This window comes from Pangasianodon hypophthalmus, chromosome 8, assembly GCF_027358585.1.
Source record: "Pangasianodon hypophthalmus isolate fPanHyp1 chromosome 8, fPanHyp1.pri, whole genome shotgun sequence".
NCBI classification, from domain to species: domain Eukaryota; kingdom Metazoa; phylum Chordata; class Actinopteri; order Siluriformes; family Pangasiidae; genus Pangasianodon; species Pangasianodon hypophthalmus.
Genome location: NC_069717.1, coordinates 5,232,358 through 5,252,064, shown reverse-complemented (window position 1 = coordinate 5,252,064; position 19,707 = coordinate 5,232,358). Strand labels below are relative to the sequence as shown.

The 19,707-nt window shown below is 37.4% G+C and overlaps 2 protein-coding genes across 5 annotated transcripts in view; one reads left to right on the top strand and one right to left on the bottom strand.

Annotated features, from left to right (window-relative positions):
- The window catches only part of gripap1 (GRIP1 associated protein 1), a 59,349-nt gene extending 52,510 nt beyond the window's left edge, over positions 1 to 6,839 (bottom strand). For all 3 annotated transcript variants that reach the window (XM_034306551.2, XM_034306552.2, XM_053236044.1), the window contains exons 1-5: positions 6,707 to 6,839; positions 3,930 to 3,996; positions 2,558 to 2,619; positions 1,612 to 1,638; positions 1,008 to 1,115 (exon numbers count right to left, since the gene is read on the bottom strand). In XM_034306551.2, the coding sequence (XP_034162442.1) occupies positions 1,008 to 1,115; positions 1,612 to 1,638; positions 2,558 to 2,619; positions 3,930 to 3,996; positions 6,707 to 6,748 (306 nt within the window). In that variant the 5' untranslated portion in view covers positions 6,749 to 6,839. The remainder of the gene's footprint in view (positions 1 to 1,007; positions 1,116 to 1,611; positions 1,639 to 2,557; positions 2,620 to 3,929; positions 3,997 to 6,706) is intronic.
- Positions 6,840 to 16,480: 9,641 nt separating this feature from the next.
- Positions 16,481 to 19,707, top strand: part of ptpn18 (protein tyrosine phosphatase non-receptor type 18) — a 38,644-nt gene continuing 35,417 nt past the window's right edge. Inside the window, exon 1 of one of the 2 annotated variants that reach the window (XM_034306929.2) lies at positions 16,481 to 16,924. In XM_034306929.2, coding sequence (XP_034162820.2) covers positions 16,742 to 16,924 — 183 coding nt within the window. In that variant the 5' untranslated portion in view covers positions 16,481 to 16,741. The remainder of the gene's footprint in view (positions 16,925 to 19,707) is intronic. The other variant, XM_026928325.3, reaches the window with a different exon arrangement.

Genomic DNA, 19,707 nt, shown 5'->3' with positions numbered 1-19,707 from the left:
CTGCATTCACTTACTTTCAAAATTAGTCTTGGCTCTAAACCTTTTTTTCTCCACAAGATTAACTATATTTTTTAAATCATAATTGCAATATGGGTTTCTGTGATGTAAACATCATGAAGGACTGCGAATAGAATAATAGTAGCTATAAGTGAATAAATGATTTTCTATTTTTCCTTGAATAGTATGCATTACATAAAGTACACTATGTAGCTACAACTTAGGAACAGCACAAAAGTAGTGAACAGGAAGATGTTGACGATTTTGGCCTAAATGTTTTCTTAGCAGGGCATAAATTTAAAAAAATATGATGATGGCACATGCTGAATCATAAATCTAATATTTACAAATGTCCTGTTAGCATTAACCCTAAAAAGCATACTTATACTTCCAGTCACTTAAAAAAATATATTTTACTGATGAAATGATTACGAAATGTGATCACATTTCATTGTAGCCATAATGCAGAGCTTAGCAATCTGAGCCCAAAAATATAAACAGCTAGAAGATAAGACAACGAGTTTTCTGACAGATGCTAAAATGTGCTTGTAGTAACAGCCTTAAGTGGTGTTTCAAACCTACTTGTGTTACACTTGTATTTTTTTTCACTGCAAACATTTTTTCAGTCTCAAATGAAACCAATTGTTTCCAGCATTTTAGTGAAACAACCTTATGCTCCACACAAGTAAGTGTATAATTGCTTTTTTATTTAAGGGACTTCGATTTAGAGGCGAGGAAATAAACAAAGCAGGAAATCCTATCTGGAATTAGCATTAGCATTTGCTGATAATTGAATCGATACAAAACAAAAATTAGATTCTTCCCCTCAGGGAGGATTATCTGATAATAACAACATCTAAACCAAGTGCTGATGCAGAGTGTGTGTGTGTGTGTGTGTGTGTGTGTATGTGTGTGTGTGTGTGTGTGTGTGTGTGTGTGTGTGTGTGTGTATGTGTGTGTGTGTGTGTGTGTGTGTGTGTGTGTGTGTGTGTGTGTGTTTGGCTCAGCACCTTGGACAGCTCTTGCATGAGGGTGCTGTTCTGCAGTCTGAAATCATCCTCCTGGCTGTGCAGTTTGCCCTGAAGCATCTCATTTTCACTCAGTAACGCATCCACCTCCTGCAGCAACAAACAATAAGCGTTAATACACAATCCACAACAATGACATAAAACACAACACCCCAGCAAATGATTTCTACAATGCAGAAAACACATATGAACAGAATTGAGAAACAATGATGGGCAGAATCGCATTATGAACCAAATGACTATTCCATAGGAGACTGTCAGTAGTTCATTTTGATTTTGACAGAAAACTACAGATAGGTATCTTTAAATTGAAGATAAAGAGCAAAAACTTTTCTTTTCCCAAAGGATCTTTACTTAAAGATCTTTACTTAAAGATATTTATAATATTTTCGTAAAGTCTCTTACATCGTTCATATTTATTGCTTTGTCATTATAAAAGGCAAGCAGAGTTTAAAAAAACAGAAATGCATTTTAATTGGTATTTTCATCATCAGTACAGTAAGTATCCCATCATACACCGTGATTAATCGTTAAACTGTGACACTGTAACAATCTTTACACTGCAGTATGGCTGAGACAAACTTACCTGAGCTTTCTTGCTCTTATTAAGTGCCTGTGGAAGGAGAAAAGAAGACAAATCAGATCCAAAAAAAAATCAGATCCATCTTGACTGTGATGAAAGAAACCATCAGGCTGAGTTCTGGGAAAGGCCAAAGGGAGATTGAATTAATGCTAATTCCATCAGCAAATGGCTTCCTCCCACCCATTTGCAGCAGCTGCTTGGTCCAAAATAGGAAGATTTCACAGACTTTGCTAAGAATTGCCTACTTCTTTCCAGAAACATCCAGACCCTGGAGGAATGGACATCCATGCAGTCGGGGAAATGACCTGTCAGGAAACATGATCCTAAACCGAATTTATAAAATCAGGCAGCATTCTGCTGTGCTGGAATAAATGTTATGTTCTAATAAAAGAGTCAGAGGTTGCTACTAGGAGTGTAACCATCGGACGATTTGGATCGAAGCAACAATTTAAAAGAAATGAATCAAAGCAACGATCATAAATCCATTATTATCAGAAAAGGACAGACAACTGGTGTCATTAGTCCATCAAGAATACCACTACCTTTTTGTCTCTGTTTTACCTTTTAATATTAATTTGATTACTAAAGACCAATATTAGCACTATGAAGCGGTTATTAGTTGAGTGTTAAATAGAGACAACGTGAGCGATTTCCCAGTGAGCGACGCCACGTTGTGTTGTACGCAACTAGTGTGAATACTGCAACACAAAATTGTTGAATATTTTTGTGTTGTTTAGTCTTTTTCTTTGTGGTGTTTGCATTCTGTGAGAATTTTGTGTCATATGTCAAAATCCATACCTTAAAAACTTACAACCAGTACACCTAGCGTAACAACCGTTATACTGTGTACGCTGAAGATAGACGGTCTGCACTGCCGAGCTATGACTCGATATGAATATAATTACAGGACTGAGAAATGAAAACTGATTTGAAACAGACGTGTGTTTACCTTCTGTGCTTTGAGGTAATCTTTCTCCAAGGTCAAGATCTTCTGGCGGACATTGTTGAGCTCTACAGAAGAGTTGAACAAGATTAATCAGCGGGAATTTAGGAAGGTAAATAAGCTGTAATTCATGTGTACAGAGTACAACTTAGTTAAAATGATTTGTAAAGCAGAACGAGAAGCTAAGCTGAGGTAAAGACAAGAAAGAATTTAGATATACTACAACACACAGCTCTGCAGTATAAGACTGTGGTTTAATGGCCACATGCTTTATAAGGATTAACACAAGAATGTGGAGTGGTGAGAAAAAAGCAGTGTAGTTAATACAAGAAGAGCCTTATTCATTTAACTTCTCTGTATGGTTAAGTATTAGCTAGAGTAGTGGACTCAGACGTGGCCTTTCTCATTATCTTGAGTTACTAGTGATGCCCTGATGTAAGAAAACTTGGCTGATGTCGGCTGATACCAACATCTTGTTTTTTTTTTTTTTTTTAATAAAATACAAATAAATAGTGTAGCCTTAAATATTTACTTTAAGACGTTTCAAATACTCACAAAGACAAATAGCATACTTTACATAATCAAAATGCAATTATTTTACATTTAATAACAAATAAAAATCAACTTGAATTTAAAATGACACTATGAATAGAAATGAGAAGCCACTTATATTTAAACCTGCAAACAAATTCAAATTATTTCCTTATATACCACAGCGCTGTTGAATTCTCTATTCTGACTGGTCAGAAGGTATTGATTAGTTTTCTATAACAGCAGCTCTGACAATAGTTTTCACCTGCACAGCAAATTACAGGTTTATATGAATGCACTTCCTCTAATACATTATATTATAGATATAGTAACAACTTACACAGACATTTTGCTTAGTGCACAGCATACGCCTAAAGCATCACAGGCAACATTTTTAAATAACTGATCCCGGCTATGGGCTGTTTCTAAACAAATGACCTATTTTTTTCCATCATTCAGTACCGGTTGTTGGCCAATACCTCAGTGCAAAAACCTGATTAAAAATTCCAAAAATATCTCAGTAGAAATTTCATTTTATCAAGATAAATGGTTAAAACAACAGCACGATTTAAACACTAAGGGTATTACAATTAGCAGATACAATATCGTGTAAAGCATTTTGGAAAGCAAAAACCGCAGTTCCTTAAGTTTTAGAGCTGCAATGAATTGAAATAGTGAAGATACGCAGTGCACGTACACAGTCTTTGCTCAATTTCTCTTTACTACAGAATGGCACATGTGTCGATATTCTCACCTTGTCGTGATGAATAGCCCATCTCACCTACTGATGTTTATTTAATGGTGTCTGTTTACATAATTGTGTATGAGGTGCACAGGTGTTGCTTACCTGCAGTGTTCTTTCGCAGGTCATCTGAGAGCTGGTAGTTCTGCGTTCGCAGCTCCAGAAGCTGGGCCTATCGTGGCCAAAACAAAAAGGACAGAAAGAAATTTACGGGTTTCTTAATGGAACTTAATAGTCTCACTGCATATCATATGATAAGGAAGTGGAACTGGAATAACTGCCCTGCATATTTTAGGGTGCTTTCTCATATGCACTGGTTTGTTTTCCCCCCCTCTGTGTGCTTTTTTTATTTTTTATTTTTATAAAGCAATCACACTCGGGCACGGAACGAGAACGTCTGTGCGACGTGGTCTCTGTCCAGTTCCAAGTGAACTCTGGCGTGAGAAAGTGGCTTCTAAACTCAGCCAAAGGATAGAGCTGTAGTGCTGCAGAAATGAAATGTGTTCTGGATGTTTGGACTGAACAACAAATAAATGTTGAATGAGATACACAAAACTAGTTATTTATATAATTAGCTAATCATTTATTTAGCTACAGCTCAGCATACTCCATGCTCAGGTGACTAACGTGATGTGTACTTGCCGAAGGTTTGTTTACCAATCGCACCTCAATGTTTGTTTTGTTTTGTTTTTTTTTTACGTGCAGTGTGAAACCAAACCAAACCAAACAACATACAATGCAAAAGTATCAATTTAAAATCCAGATCATAAGCCTGAGGTCTGAGTTTGAGGTCTAAGGGTCTCATAGGAAGGAAGAATAATGAACTATGCAGTGCAGGGGTGCTCCAGCAGCACATCTAAAGCTGCATCCCAGTGCAATGTTATGGGAGTTTTGCCATTTTGTAGATCAGTGAAGAAGATCCAGTGCACTCATATAATCCTACAACGCACTGCTTAGGCTTAGAGTCTGAAAAAGTACCCTAGTTCAGGAATCATCAACTAGGAGAGCCGTGGTCCAGATGCGGACCTTCAGCACTTTGGGGGACTGAACAGAGCATTTGAAAAATACTGAAGCACAGCAGATACACGTATTGAAAAAAGTGTCTGTCATTCAGCAGTTCAGTGAGAAACCAGCTCACAGATCCTGTGTTGTGGTTTATCCACTCACATGCTGAAGGTAGGTCATCAGGCCAGAGATGAGCTACAGGGTTAAACACATTAAGGTCAAATGATGACACTGCTTGTCTAAAAAAGTCTACGATTAAAGCAGGACAAAGAAGCATGTGTTTACTCTCCCTGCTTCATGTGGCTCATCTGTTCGGAGACCATGACCCTGGTTAAAAGTGGCAACATGAAGTGCACAAAACAAAGAAAACACAGCAGTTTCTAATTGTCTTATTTATAGCCATTAACATCTACGCATTAAAATGTAACCATTGTCACCAATAAGTCATGTTAGTTGCTTAACCAGACCTTTGTGAGTGAGGAATTTTATCTAACTGAACCGTCACAAATTTTAGTCGAACATCGGTGCCCAAAAGGGTACAGTACAAGCATAATACACTTTGCAGTGTGTAGGGAACAGCGAGACACCCTTTTCTGACAAAGAGCAGGACCGGAATTGAGAAACAGTGATCAAACTGATTTTAAAAAAATGCCCCAGTAATCATTCTCTGAAGTCATGGGAGTTTCTGCTCTTTTCAGTGAGTCAGACCTCACTGTCATGATGTCTACTCATACACGCATCTGAGAGTCAAATACACGCCTCCACTATTCACACTAAAGAACATCTCAGATGTTCAAAACATCTGCAGAAGAGAAAGAAACACAAAAAACATATGACTCATATAGACGACTCTCAAGGTTCGCCTAAAAGAACCGGCTCAAAGAGTCGACTCGCATACAACTCACATATGTGAGTCGACTCTTAAGGTTCACCTATAGAGTCGACTCTCATATAACTCACATATGCGAGTCGACTCTCAAGGTTCACTTAAAAGAGCCGGCTCAAAGAGTCGACTCGCATACAACTCGTATACGCTCAAGTTTCACAGAGTCGACTCGTCCAAAAACGACACATCACTATTCCACAGATGGATGAATAAGTAGCTTGAAGCATAACTATTGGCAGGTGTTTGACAAACACGGCTAGTTTGACAAACCCGGCTAGTTTACCGAGTCACTTCTATTATCGTAATGGAAACGTTTCAGTGATTAATCTTGCAAATGATTAGCCATGATGGAAACTGGATACCGGGTTAGCAAGCTACATTTCACCTCAGGTTCCACACTGGAGTGTCAACAAAACCTGATGCTAGGAAAAGAAACAAATATTTGACAGCAGTTTATCAGTGATGTACTATTACATTTAGACAGAGAAACACTAATAAATCCCCTTGAGGTCCTCCTGGAGTGATTTAAAGCTCTTTTTGGTTTAAAAATAACTGTAAACAGCTTTATAGTTCACTGCTAAGGAAGGGCAAGAAGCTGGCTAGCTAATTAGTACGCTAACTGATAATTAGCTACCTCGCTAAATAACATAACGACCCTAACACCCAGGATAACAATTGTTAATCATTTTATGATGCTGCCAAATGTTAGGCAAAGTCAAGAAATAATAAGAAACATGTTAAACTATATATGAAAAAAAGCTGTAGTTAGACAGTTAGCAGGCTAAGTTGTTAGCGGAAAAGCTAACGCTAGCTAGCAGGATGACGCCTCCCTCAATCACCACAGCAGCAGTCAGCAGAATGCACCTCACAGATTGCACGGCTATGATTCTGGCCTTTATTTTCTAAAACACAGCAATGGTTTCACTTCAAGCGCAATTTAGATATGTTAAAAACAACCCGACGGAGCTGACTAATTTAAAAACTGAGCTACCTGCATACGGTGAAACTCCTCTTCTGATAGTGCTTGCGCCATCTTCGCCCAAGCGCACTGAAACTGTTTCACAGGTCCAATCCCAAGACACTCCCTCCTTCCTGTAAGTGTGCACTACGTAGGTACACTAATGCGATGATTTTTGCACCTTACATAGTGCACTATGTGCCCCGTAGGAAGCCATTTGGGATTAGGACACTATTGGTCAGTCAATACGGGGGTGTTTGAGAGGATTCAGATGCTGGAGCTTCACTGAATCCCTGCCTCAGTGATTTACCAAAATGTCTCTAATATATGCGAAAATGATAAAAAAAAAAAAATTAGTGGTAATTTCATCCAATAATGAAGTGCACTCTTAAATTCCCTGTAACTGTAGGTGGCACAGCGTAACAGCATTTCCTTTGTTTTTTTTTTTTTTTTTTTTTTTTTTTTTTTAAATATAATCGTGGCCATTTTGGTTTCACTGTCTGTGTGGAGTTTTACAGGTTCTCACCGTGTCCGAATGGGTTTCATCAGGGTTCTCCGGTTATCTCCTACCTCCCAAAACATGCTAGGAGGTGGTTTGGCTATGCTAAAAGGCATGAACGAATGTGTAAATGTGTGTGGGATGGACTGGCGTTCCGTCCAGGGCGTATTCCCGTCTTACGCCCAGGCTCCGGGTCCACCGCAACCCTGACCAGGATAAAGAATGTAGATGAATGAATGAATCTTTGAATTTTATTGTGACTTATGGCTATCTACTGCCCACATTCAATTAATAATAATAAAACTAGCATTTTGCTATCCAGTGTAATGCTGATTTCAGTTCCACTCAGAAATATTGAAATTATGAGGTGAGCACATTTGAACACCACCACAATGTCGTAATTACAACTCAAGAACTCGTATTCTTCTGCGAGCCCCAAATTTCTGAGTTGTGTCCGTAACACAGTCATAGTGGCCGCTGATATGGATGTGACTCCTGCAGCGGACGGTAAGATTTAAGTGGTCATTTTTCACGTTAATGATACTAAAGAACAAAAGAAGTTCTTTCAAACCGTCCATTTTTTTCCACCTAAAACCACTTGAACAGACACCATGGCATAATCACGTACACACAAACTTCTGAGGAGGACTTGAATGCAGCATAAGTTAGTGATCCTCGTCAGGCTCTGTGTGTGTGTCAGCTTGAGAAAACCTTTCACAAGGTCTGTTTTTTTTTTTTTTTTTACATTTTTTACAATATATAGTTCTGAAATCTATATTCTTCGCTGTTTCTCATTTGCATGTATCTCAAGCAAGTTCTAGCATTAGAACTCCAGTTACCCCCAAAAGTGAAAAGGGAGAAAATCACATTTAATGATTTCATTGCAATTCCACTGAAAGACACTCTGCTTATCTCTACATTTATAATGTTGGCATCAGTCAGCTTTAAATGGCTCAAACAATGAGGCTTTTAGCTCTTCACCTCAGGCTCCTGTCACGCTCTGCATGTTGCCTGCTGCTCATCAATGACTCCACACATCCTCTACAGCTTCAGTGATGGTCTGATTGGGCAGCCTGACCTCATTTGCTTGCTTTTTTGCATAAAAGGTAGCTGAACACTTTGTTCTTTGCCCAGCAGCCGTTAATGAAATGCTACTAATGTGACGTGGAGATAAGGTTGCTAAAAGTCTAAATATGTAAGGAATAATATGCTTCAGGGAATGCTGTTATAGGAAAATAATCAACAACAAACAATCAAGTAATCAATTATTTTCCTATAACAGCACATCCTGAAGTTTTCCTTTTGTGCCTCTTACATGGAAAAAAATCACTTAGCAAGTGAAAATTTCTTGAATATTCTCATATGTATCCAGTATTTCTATTATAATATCACAATAAACCAAATATATGATTATTAAACTTAATTCTAGATATTCTTTTACTAATCCCAAGCTTGAAATAGTCTTGTTCTAGTGGCAGATAACATTTTAACATTATGCATTTACTGTATTTCCAGACAGACACTAAATCTTCTGATCCAGTGTGAAAATCTAAAGCTTGAAATGAGTAAAACTTTTAAAAACAGGCCGAATAATCTAATATCTAATTTATAATAAGGTCATAATAAGAAATATTAGATCCTTTTGCCCACATTTTTAAAATATTTTTTATTAGCTATAACTATCATTTTTGTAACGTAAACCATAGCAATTTGCCAATGCTAAGACCTTTTGCTTATTAAAAAACAGCACATAGTAGTTTTTATCCATTTATTGTTACATTTACTCAGTATCCATTTTATCCATTTATTGTTACACAGAGCAGTAGCTCATACTGACAATAGCTCAACAAACTTTATTTTCTTCAGAAAATGATGCCAAGCCAAAAAAGAGACTGATGCCAAGCAAAATGAAACTCAAACTTAGGGTTTAAGTGAAAAACAATGACAACAAGATTGTTGAACACACCTTTTTCTTCCACTGTAATAGAGCCCTTTACTGTTTGTAATAAATAAATAAATAAATAAATAAATAAATAATAGATGTGTGCACAACCTGGTTACAAAAAGACCTATTTACAGTATTTAGCAAATGGACTGACATTAGCTAAAATGGTATCTACTTATTATTATGGATTAGCATTGAAAGACAGGGAGCTTTTTCGGCTAAACTTACACTATCAAATAGTGTAACTTATGGCTTGGTGTCCTGTCAGTGACTAAATCATGCTAAGTGGAGACCTAGCCTGCAATGACCAGACAAATATACATATCTCATAAAACTAGCATTTATATCAGAGAGAAATTTAAGGCATACAAGTCTCTTGGTGCTTACAGCTCTGCTGATTGTGAGCATGTTTAAGATGTAATGTTTTACGATTACAACATCAAGGACGTCGTGGCACTGAAAGCCAAGCTGCTGCCCAGCAAGATGCCATAAACTCATTTGTTAGCTGGACAAAGTTAGCTAGCTAAATATGTCCGTTATAAGCAACTCCTCAGTAAGAACATGACCTAGCATGATCTAGGGTCATGTTCTTGATGTCGATTTTAGGCGAGCTATGTAGGTTTGTTAATGCAATATATATTAGGCATGTTAGCTAACTAGCAAGCTAAGCCTGCTAATTCTTAGTTAGCAAGCCAACTTGACTGATTATGATAGTTAGTTATTTATGTTAGACGAAATGGGCGCTGCAAAGACAAGTATTGCTCCTCATTGCCTGTAACCACAATAATTTGGATCCCAATAATTTTGGATCCCTGGCTGCAAAACCATTTAAGAAACCCTTATATAAGAGGAATTCTCTAAAGAGACTGACTGGTTTGCATAAAGGAAATATTTCCTGTGCCACGTTCACTCCTCCATTCTAACATCTTTATTTTTGATTTGAAGGACACAAATTCATATTACTAAAGCTATAAATTCCCTTTGTTTATCCAGAGTGTCCGCTAAAAGATATTTCAACATGTTGTCCAATTCTCACTTCCCTCAAACACAAACCGAGCCTCTGTGAAAGCTGGAAATTATGTCTTTTTAGAGAAATGCTTCTTCTATTGATATGCAGCCATGAATTACAGGGACTGTTCTTCTACAGGTCAGTCAGGAAGTCCAGAAAAATGTCATACATGTAACATTTGTGGATTATATGACACTTATACCACAGTGATGTTGAACACTGATTGGTCAGGAGGACCAAGTAAGTAAGGAATAGCATTTACATTTGTGGCATTTTGGCAGACTCCCTTATCCAGGGCGACAATTATCTCATTTATACAACTGAGCAGTTGAAGGTTAAGGGCCTTGCTAAAGGGCCCAGCAGTGGCAGCTTGGTGGTGCTGGGATTTGAACTCTTAACCTTCCAATCAGAAGGCCAACAGCTTAACCACTGAGCTACCACTTCCCTCCTAGCACGCAATGCATGCTGGGGTGGTGTGATGCGGCACGACGTGGAAGCTGCGTGCCACCCCCCCCATGAAGTGCATTATTTTTGTATAACAGCACCATCTGACGTGTGTTATTCTGCTTATACCACAGCAATTACAATGATTACAATGTTTAATTCATTAATGAATGACACATCACACATTTTAATGGTTTACTGATTTAATGTTGTGTAGAACATCTGAGAGGCAAGTTAGTTCCTGTTCTCACCTATGTCATTTTACACCATCCTCTCTCTCTCTCTCTCTCTCTCTCTCTCTCTCTCTCTCTCTTTCTCTTTCTCTCTCTCTCGTTCACACACGCACACCTACACACACAAAGTGCAACCTGTCAATTTACAGAGAAAACAGAAGCGGGTACCGAGACTGAGAGTGTTTACAACCAGGACTTCTTCCAAAAAACCACATCAACGATTATAAGAACTACTTTAACATGCTTTTAAATCCATTTATTATTAGTTTTAGATTATTTGGAGCGTCCGCCATACAGGTCTCCGTGTATGAGCTGTTACTATAGACACAATAACATATTAGAATGAGTGCATCAATATTAATATTAAGACAGAAGTACCTGTGGTGTTATACGAAAATTATGCACAACTTCTGACCAATCAGAGGAATTCGAGCACTCAACCGATCTGCGGTATAATTTTCTATAACAGCAGCTCTGACAGTAGTTCTGGCTGCAATGCAAATCACAGGTTTATATTAATGCACTCTTTCTAATATATTATTGTTTCTAGAGTAACAACTTACACAGGAACATTTGCGGAGGAGGCTACCCAATAAATGGATTAAAAATGTGTGTAATTATTGATATGGTGAATTTCTCTATGAGGAGATGTTTATTTATGATTTTTGGAAGGAGTCTCCAGTGTCAGTGCTTTGTAACAGTCAGAGGTAAAGCTGGAACATTAAGTTTTGTCACACACTAATGTCCTCCAGACAGAGGGCTTTACGCTTTACAGTTTCTCTATAACATGACAAGCATAAAAGTATATCATCATCCGTTTAATACATTAAAAGTTTAGCGATTGCAAATTGCTGCGATATACAAGGAATAAACAACTGCATACATTTTTTACACTGTGTTGCTAAGTTGGGTTGTTGCCAGATTAAAATCCATTCAATGAAATATGAATGAATGAATATCAAATATATTGTGAATTATACTGTTAAGCATTTGATAAACAATAAACCATGTTAAAATCTAAATGGATAATGTTCACACTGGATAATTTGGTACAATTTTGCTGGATGGCTTTCACTTTTACTCAAAAGAGTGAGAGGTTTTTCAAATTTTCCACAACTCTTACATGGGTTCTTTAGATATGGTGCTTCAGATGATGAAAATACCTACTATTACACCATCCACCAAATCAATTTGCAATCACGTTCTGACAAGTTACTGGAGACTGAAGCATGGGGTAATAAAAGGTGACAGGAACTCAGTGGCTCAATAATGTCCTAACAGTATCTTCAATGTTATTGTAAAGACTTACTTTGCCCTGATTACTTCATTCCCTGACGTGTGACAGTGACACAAGTGGAACGTAAAAATGTACTTTCCCTTCACCACTGTACTGTATTCGACTATTTATTTATTCTACTTCTACTTTTTTTATTTACTTATAGTTTTAAGAGAATAATAATACTTTTAAAAAGGTTGTATGCTATAGTAATGTACTATTCCGATATCTATTATGGTAGTATATAGTTTATGACAGACTCATATTCCCTTATATTGTTCTAATATTCACTTCCACATGTTAAAGTACTGTATATTAAAGTATACTAAGCCATGAGAGGGTATTCTTTGGTGTTACGTCAAGAAGAGCCCTTACCCATGTTAAAATCACCGCAATGCACACACTTTCGTGTTTTATTGATTTTATAAAATGGAGACAAAAACAGTATGATAAAATCCAATAATCAAAACATAATTTTATTTCTTATTAATAATATTTGCACTAAACAGTTCACCATGTGTTAAAAGTAATATTTGGATATTAAACAACATAACGACAGATTTGGGTACTCCATGGACATAACAGTGGCTTAAGTGTAACAGTTTTATTAATTTATTATGAATAAATTAATACTACTATCAATTATCCAGTAATTACAGCAATACTAATAATACATATGTGAAGAATTTAAGTCTGGACCTGCCAATGGGTCCTGGATATTATTTTTTTTTAATATAAAGTACATACAGTATACTGTAGTTTATACGCCTCAAATCATGGTTATTAACGTGATCTCATTAATTAACAATTAATAATAAGCAGCTATGCCAGTTCCACTACTAGCCCTTAAGCATTAGCTGCATCACGGATGCGTCACGCTGCCTGTCCCTGCCAACTTCAACACCCTCCTCTCAGGCAGTTTACTAATCACACTCACCTGCTTCTCATTTACTAATCACCACTTCAGCCTTAAATACCTCGCTTTAATTTCTAATTGTTCATTGCTAAGTGCCTTTTTGCTCCCTTTAGACATATCATTTTTGATCACCAGCTTCTGGCCTCTGGATTTCCCCTTTTTACCATCAATGTGTTTTGGAAACCTCTTTTGGCTCATCTGGTTATTTCACTTTGATTTGTATCTATCTATTTTGGATCGTTTACCATGACTTAATTTTTAATAAAACACCTTCTCCATTTTAACCTGTATATGTCTCCACCATCCTGATGTCTCCAAGCCTGAATTTGATGTACGATTGTAAGTGTAATTCTTGAGATTTAAGGACAGACGAGAATGACAATCACCAATTTAGAGAGTATTATGAAGAAAACGTTTACTTTTGATAGTTTTAACCTCAGTGTTAATTAAGAGTTTCTATAATGTGGGACTTTCCCTTTCACTTTTGTGACTTGACACATTTGAGTACTTGTTCCACTACTGAACATGGAGACACTTGAATCTACATCCCAAGCTACATGTATTAGAAATAGTACAGCACTGAATAGTCACAAAAGTACACAAAAGTACTGAATCCTCACAGTAGTATGTTGCTCTTTCTTATTTTCATAACTAATGATCGTTGACTAATGACTATTGGCTGAGCTGACATTTTATCACCAACAAGAACAGTTGCAAAATATGGGAAATATTGCATATTGCAATGATTATACTTGTCATATCCTTGTAGCAGATTAAAAACACATTCCATTGCATTGTTTTAGCTGGTTTCTAATTGTTAGATCACATGAACGAATAAACATCTGGATCATTTGACATTATTCAGGATGTTTACCCAAGACACATTTAAAAAATTACTAATTATTTACACTGCAACATTCTACCATATCATTAGCAAAATTCCAATATTCCTATTATAGTTAATAAACTATATTTGTGCAACCCAAGCCAGACCCAGCAAGAGAATTTTCTGTATTTGAATCTTAGAGTAGCAAGAAAACACTTGCTACACTACATCCCTGCTCATCTATAATCCACACACAATACTTGTTCACCCATGCATACGTCAGCCTTATATTGTGTTAATTACCCTGAGTAATTATATATATATATGTTAATTACCCTGAGTAATTTACAGGGATTTTACTGTAAGGTGTAGTTTTCTAACACAGTGAGGTGTGACCCATAGACATGAGTGGTATGTACAGTTGCCAGATAGTGCAATTTCCTGTATCAACAATGTTTTTTTTTTTTTTTTTTGGTTTACTTCCTCAACATTCGGTTTTCATTAAATAATGCTAAACTATTGTGCAGACTGTAGGACAAAGTTATGGCCATAATTTGGGAATGTTGAAAGATATTTCATATAGAAATATTGCATTGCTAAATCATGCAAGTAGCTTGAATTTAAAGACCTAATCATTCAATAACAGGCATCACCTGGCAAGAATGTAGTGTATGCTCATTCACTCCTAGTGTAAGCACCATCAACATCAACAACACACACAAAACATGCATTTATATCAATATCAAAGTATCTTGAGCAGTTTTATGATTTTGGAAGGATTATACAGTGGGAGTTACATAAACTATAGTCAGCTATTTGACTAACGCATTCAGTATCCACCACTGGGATGCTATTGAAAGAGTTGAGCATGGTGGTTGGGTCATAGACATGAGCTTCCTTGCTGCGCACTCTCAGTTCCAGAATCAATGATTCCAGCTCGGCCACCAAGTCTAGTGCTCAAGAATTCATTTTAAGAATTGGTACATACTTAGTTTAATATAACACAAAAATATATTATTTTGCACAGTTATTACACAGGGACTTGTATGACAGATATTCCACATAAACTGATTAAAATGTGCAATTGACATAGTGATGTTTTCTATGAGAAGACTTTTATTTTTTCTATTTTTGGAAGGTGTCTCCAGTGACAGCACTTTGTAACTATCAGAGGTAATGTTTTCTTACACAGGGAACAGGAAAAGCTGCTTTCTTTTGTATTTTTTGTTTTATTTAATATGCAAAAATAAATGTGAAAAACCATGTGTGAAAATAAAACTACATGCCATACACGTGAAAAAGTCCACCAGAAGTCAAAAATGTGTGAAATCTTACGGAGCCCCTATGGGGACATGGTGATGGGGAAAAAAAATACAAGATGGGAGGAGCAGTCTATTTCACTGCTTTTGCGTTCCCCCGAGAACGTAAAAAAATTCTCTCGCGATATCTTTGTGAGAGACCACAAAAGTTTTGTGAGCAAAAGTTTTGTGCCAAGTGCAATGCAAAGCATTGGATGCAGTGGTGAAAAGCACAGCACCACTGGACTCTAGAGCAGTGGAGACGTGTTCTCGAATCACGCTTCTCTGTCTGGCAATCCGATGGACGAGTCTGGGTTTGGCGGTTGAACGGTACTTGCCTTACTGCATTGTGCCAAGTGTAAAGTTTGGTGGAGGGAGGATTATGGTGTGGGGTTGTTTTTCAGGAGTTGGGCTTGGCCCCTTAGTTCCAGTGAGAGGAACTCTTAATGCTTCAGCATACCAAGACATTTTGGACAATTTCCTGCTCCCAACTTTGTGGGAACAGTTTGGGGATACCCCCTTCCTGTTCCAACATGACTGCGCACCAGTGCACAAAGCAAGGTCCATAAAGACATGGATGAGCGAGTTTGGTGTGGAGGAACTTGACTGGCCTGCACAGAGTCCTGACCTCAACCCGATAGAACACCTTTGGGATGAACTGCGAGCCAGGCCTTCTCGTCCTACATCAGTGCCTGACCTCACAAATGCGCTTCTAGAAGAATGGTCAAAAATTCCTATAAACACACTCCTCAACCTTGTGGAAAGCCTTCCCAGAAGAGTTGAAGCTGTTATAGCTGCAAAGTGTGGGCCAACTCCATATTAAACCCTACATATTTACATACACATACATAATCAGAATTTGGCAATAGTCTGATTAGTATTGAGTCACGCATGTAAATGCCGCAATCTGATTACCCAAAAGGGGATATATATATATGTACACACACACACACACACACACACATATGTTCAGGCATATTCCAGGTGATATGGGAATTTGGGGAATCAGAATATTGTCTTAATCTGAATTGGGTAATCAGATTGCGGCGTTTACATGCGTGACTCAATACTAATCAGACTATTGCCAAATTCTGATTAATTTTGGAATATTGATGTGCATGTAAACATAGCAATATCCTGAATAGTGATGTCCTGAGTTTTGCTTTAACTTTGGAAAAAGATGACTAGTCAACTACTTTTTGAATGACTAGCAAAAAGACTGAACTGAACTGAACTGAAAAAGTAAAAAACTGAAAGATTTCAGTTCAACCCCCGTTAAACTCAAGCCCTGGGAGAAGGGGATAAATGACAATCTGGCAACACAGATTGTGACAGATTAAAATGTGTGACCGGTTGTAATGTTTATCTCAGTTACTCAGAGCTTACTTCCCTCTGTGGGCTTTCTGCTGACTGGCTCACCTGAAAACAGCTTAAAAAATACAGAATAGAGTCTAAAACTGCTGAAAAGCGGAAAACAAGAAGCTGATAGATCATTTCCTCCTGTCACTTTTGCTCTGAGGAGAAATAAAAAATTAAAAAAAAACCCATCACAGATCTGGCATCACGACGCTCGCGCACAGGTTACCGCGGTCATGCTGAAGTTCTCGCGGGTTTGTTAAAATATGCAACAAACTACGTTTTTATTCCAAACAGCAACAACGGAATTTCGCTCAAAACTCTTCAATTTCAGTAAAAAAAAACAAACAGACGTTTGGGACTCCATGGAGGCGTACCTGCTGAAGTTCATCGAGCGCGTGCGAGCTGGGAGCTGCGATGGAGAGAATGACATTACCTCTGAGTATGCTGTAAGTATCTCACTGCACTTCTTCATCAAGAAAAAAACATCCCATTTTTATACTTTTGAAAGCAAAAAAACATGAAATTCAGCTTTCTGAGTGATCTAGGAGTCATGGTTTGCTTGCCATTAGGTTAAATCAATAAGCACACAGCTTAAGAATCATGTTAATGTCATTAAAAAATGATGTTATTGTCATTTTAAACATCATGTTTGTCATTTTGGACAAGGAAAAAAAAAAGCAAAGATGGTGCAATGATACTATTTTAGTTGTGTTAGTGTTAGTATTCTTCCTAAGTACATTTACAAAGCTTTTTACACTCAGTATAGTGATTTATTGTTCTTTATTATGAAAAAAAATGTTATATTTCATGTAGATGTAGATATATTTCCTTGAGCAAGATTACTCTGTTAGCTGGATGACTTAAGCTGAAAGAGGTAACTGTCTGGTCATTATCTTTAGTACTGCTGTACACATAGATTTCTGTGGCGTATTTCCCATTATGAAAGCTGTTTTACAGAAGTGCATTCACATCTGTCAAGGCCTTACTGTAGCTGAATGAAATTACAGTTCATGCATTGGTTCCCTGTTGAGCCCATATACAGCCGGTCGATTATTAGCCTGAGGAAGAGTTCAGAGATAAAGTTTGACATTTGTGATAAAAAAAAAAATATGCAATGTACTTTATGAGGAAGTGTCACTTTATGGTTTGGAGAAGGAATGTGGGGCGTGAGATGTCAATCCTGCACCAGGAATGCCATGGCAGAGTTTATTTCTGTACGTCACATGACATACCTGATAAGCCGAATCATCTACCACACCTCATCAGCTAATCGTCAGCATGTTCATGAGCACGTTTGGGTGTGTGCAGGGAGAACACTGATCTGGTGGTTGTACCATGCGGTAGTGAGAGGCAGGATGCAAGTGTATAAATTCAGTGCATGTTATATTTTATGTAACCCAGCAATAATCATCATAGTCCATAGCAAGAGTTGAAACCAGGAAACACACACACACACACAAAAAAACAAGGTACTCGAGAAAAAAAAAAACACGGCTTTAAAGCACGATAAGACTTTGCAACAAAAGACAGAAACAGCAGAGATTAAACAGACAAACTAATTAAGAGCTAACAACAAACAGGTGAACACAATAAGGTAACAGACCAATGATAGAACAGGAGCAAAGACAGGACAAAAACTGAAACAAAGGAACATGGCAAAACAAAGAAAGCAAGCAGCTCCCGCCGTGCTCGAAACCGCATGGCATGCATGAAAGGTAGTATAAAAAGAAAAGCTATTATTATTTAGAGAGCGTTTTTCATCATTTTTTTAAGCTATTACTTTCAAAAATGTTAGTAGGAGCACATCCGCAGCCTATAAAAGACGGAATGTACTGGAGGCGATAATGGGAGGTTTTTATTGTTTACACTTGAGATGTATTAGGAACAATATTACTCTGAAATCCTTCCAGCCATGCAACTGAACACACCTCTCCACCAAACAGTCAGTATTCATAGGAGTAAATGAGAGTGTGAATAGGTGTGTGATGGTGCCCTTTGATGAACTTGTGTCACATCCAGGGTGTATCACGCCTCACCCTCAGTTACGACAATGAAGTCATTAAATGAACGAATTATGATGATGATGATTATTACTATTATTCCAAATTAAAAGATCCACACCTTGCCCATTTTCAGTACGATACTGATATTAAAGCTCTGAGTACTGATGTCATTTCTATAACCATGGTAACCATCAAACTTCTGGTGCTAAGTTATGTGAAACAGCAGAGGCATGGTGGCGGCGGGCTTTAAGACAAATTTTGCCGTGTGTCCACGTGCAGCATCTGTGTCTGCATCTGTGTCAATATACCACGTTCATTAAATAAAATACATCAGTGGATCAAACTACAAACATTTCAAATCCAATCCAGTACTGATGAAGCATTTTTATATTAAGAATTTTATTATTATTGTTATTATTATTATTATTATTATTATTATACTCCTTCCATGATTTGGGAATAAACTGTCCTCCCGCACACTTTGAATATGTTAATAATAATCCGCATTCGTGCCTGACTATAACAGAGCTGTGTTTGTTGCATGATGTGGACATTTGCATGCAACCAAACATCCTCTTCATGGCCACAGCATCAGCCTTCATTGGGTTAAAACCAGGTTAAAGGTTTTCCATGGTTCTGGGAGACTAAGCAGGAGTTTGAACCCTCTGACACCTTGTGGAACAAACCTTTAATTGCTGTGTGACCTCTGACCCCATGACATTATTGCTTTAGTAAATAATAAATGGTCCATTCGGAGAAATGTTACTGGAATATGGATGATGAAATCCACTTATTATTATATGACTCAAAGGGGCACAGTGTCACACCGCAGTTATGTTGCCGTATCAGAATCATTTTATGTCACTTATGACACTGATATGTTGTAACAAAGTAATAAAACACTTCATGTTATAGGAAAGTAATCCGTGATGGTAAATCATGACTGATGAGTTACCGTTACCACACAGAAGTATTTTCCTCTTAATCCACAGCAGTTTGCCAACACTGTTAGTTTTTATTTTTTTAAAGAGCGACAAATGCTTTTTAACAGTTCAGAGTTGCAGTTAATCTCGTGGAACGTCCTGAAAACAAGTTTCTGTTCTCACTTACGTTATAGCAGCTGTAAATGGTTGCAGCAGCCTCTCTCTTTATTCTCTTTAGTTCTTCACATCCTGAAGACTTTCCTGTGTCTGAAAACGCACCGTGTTATCACACTAGCTAGCAAC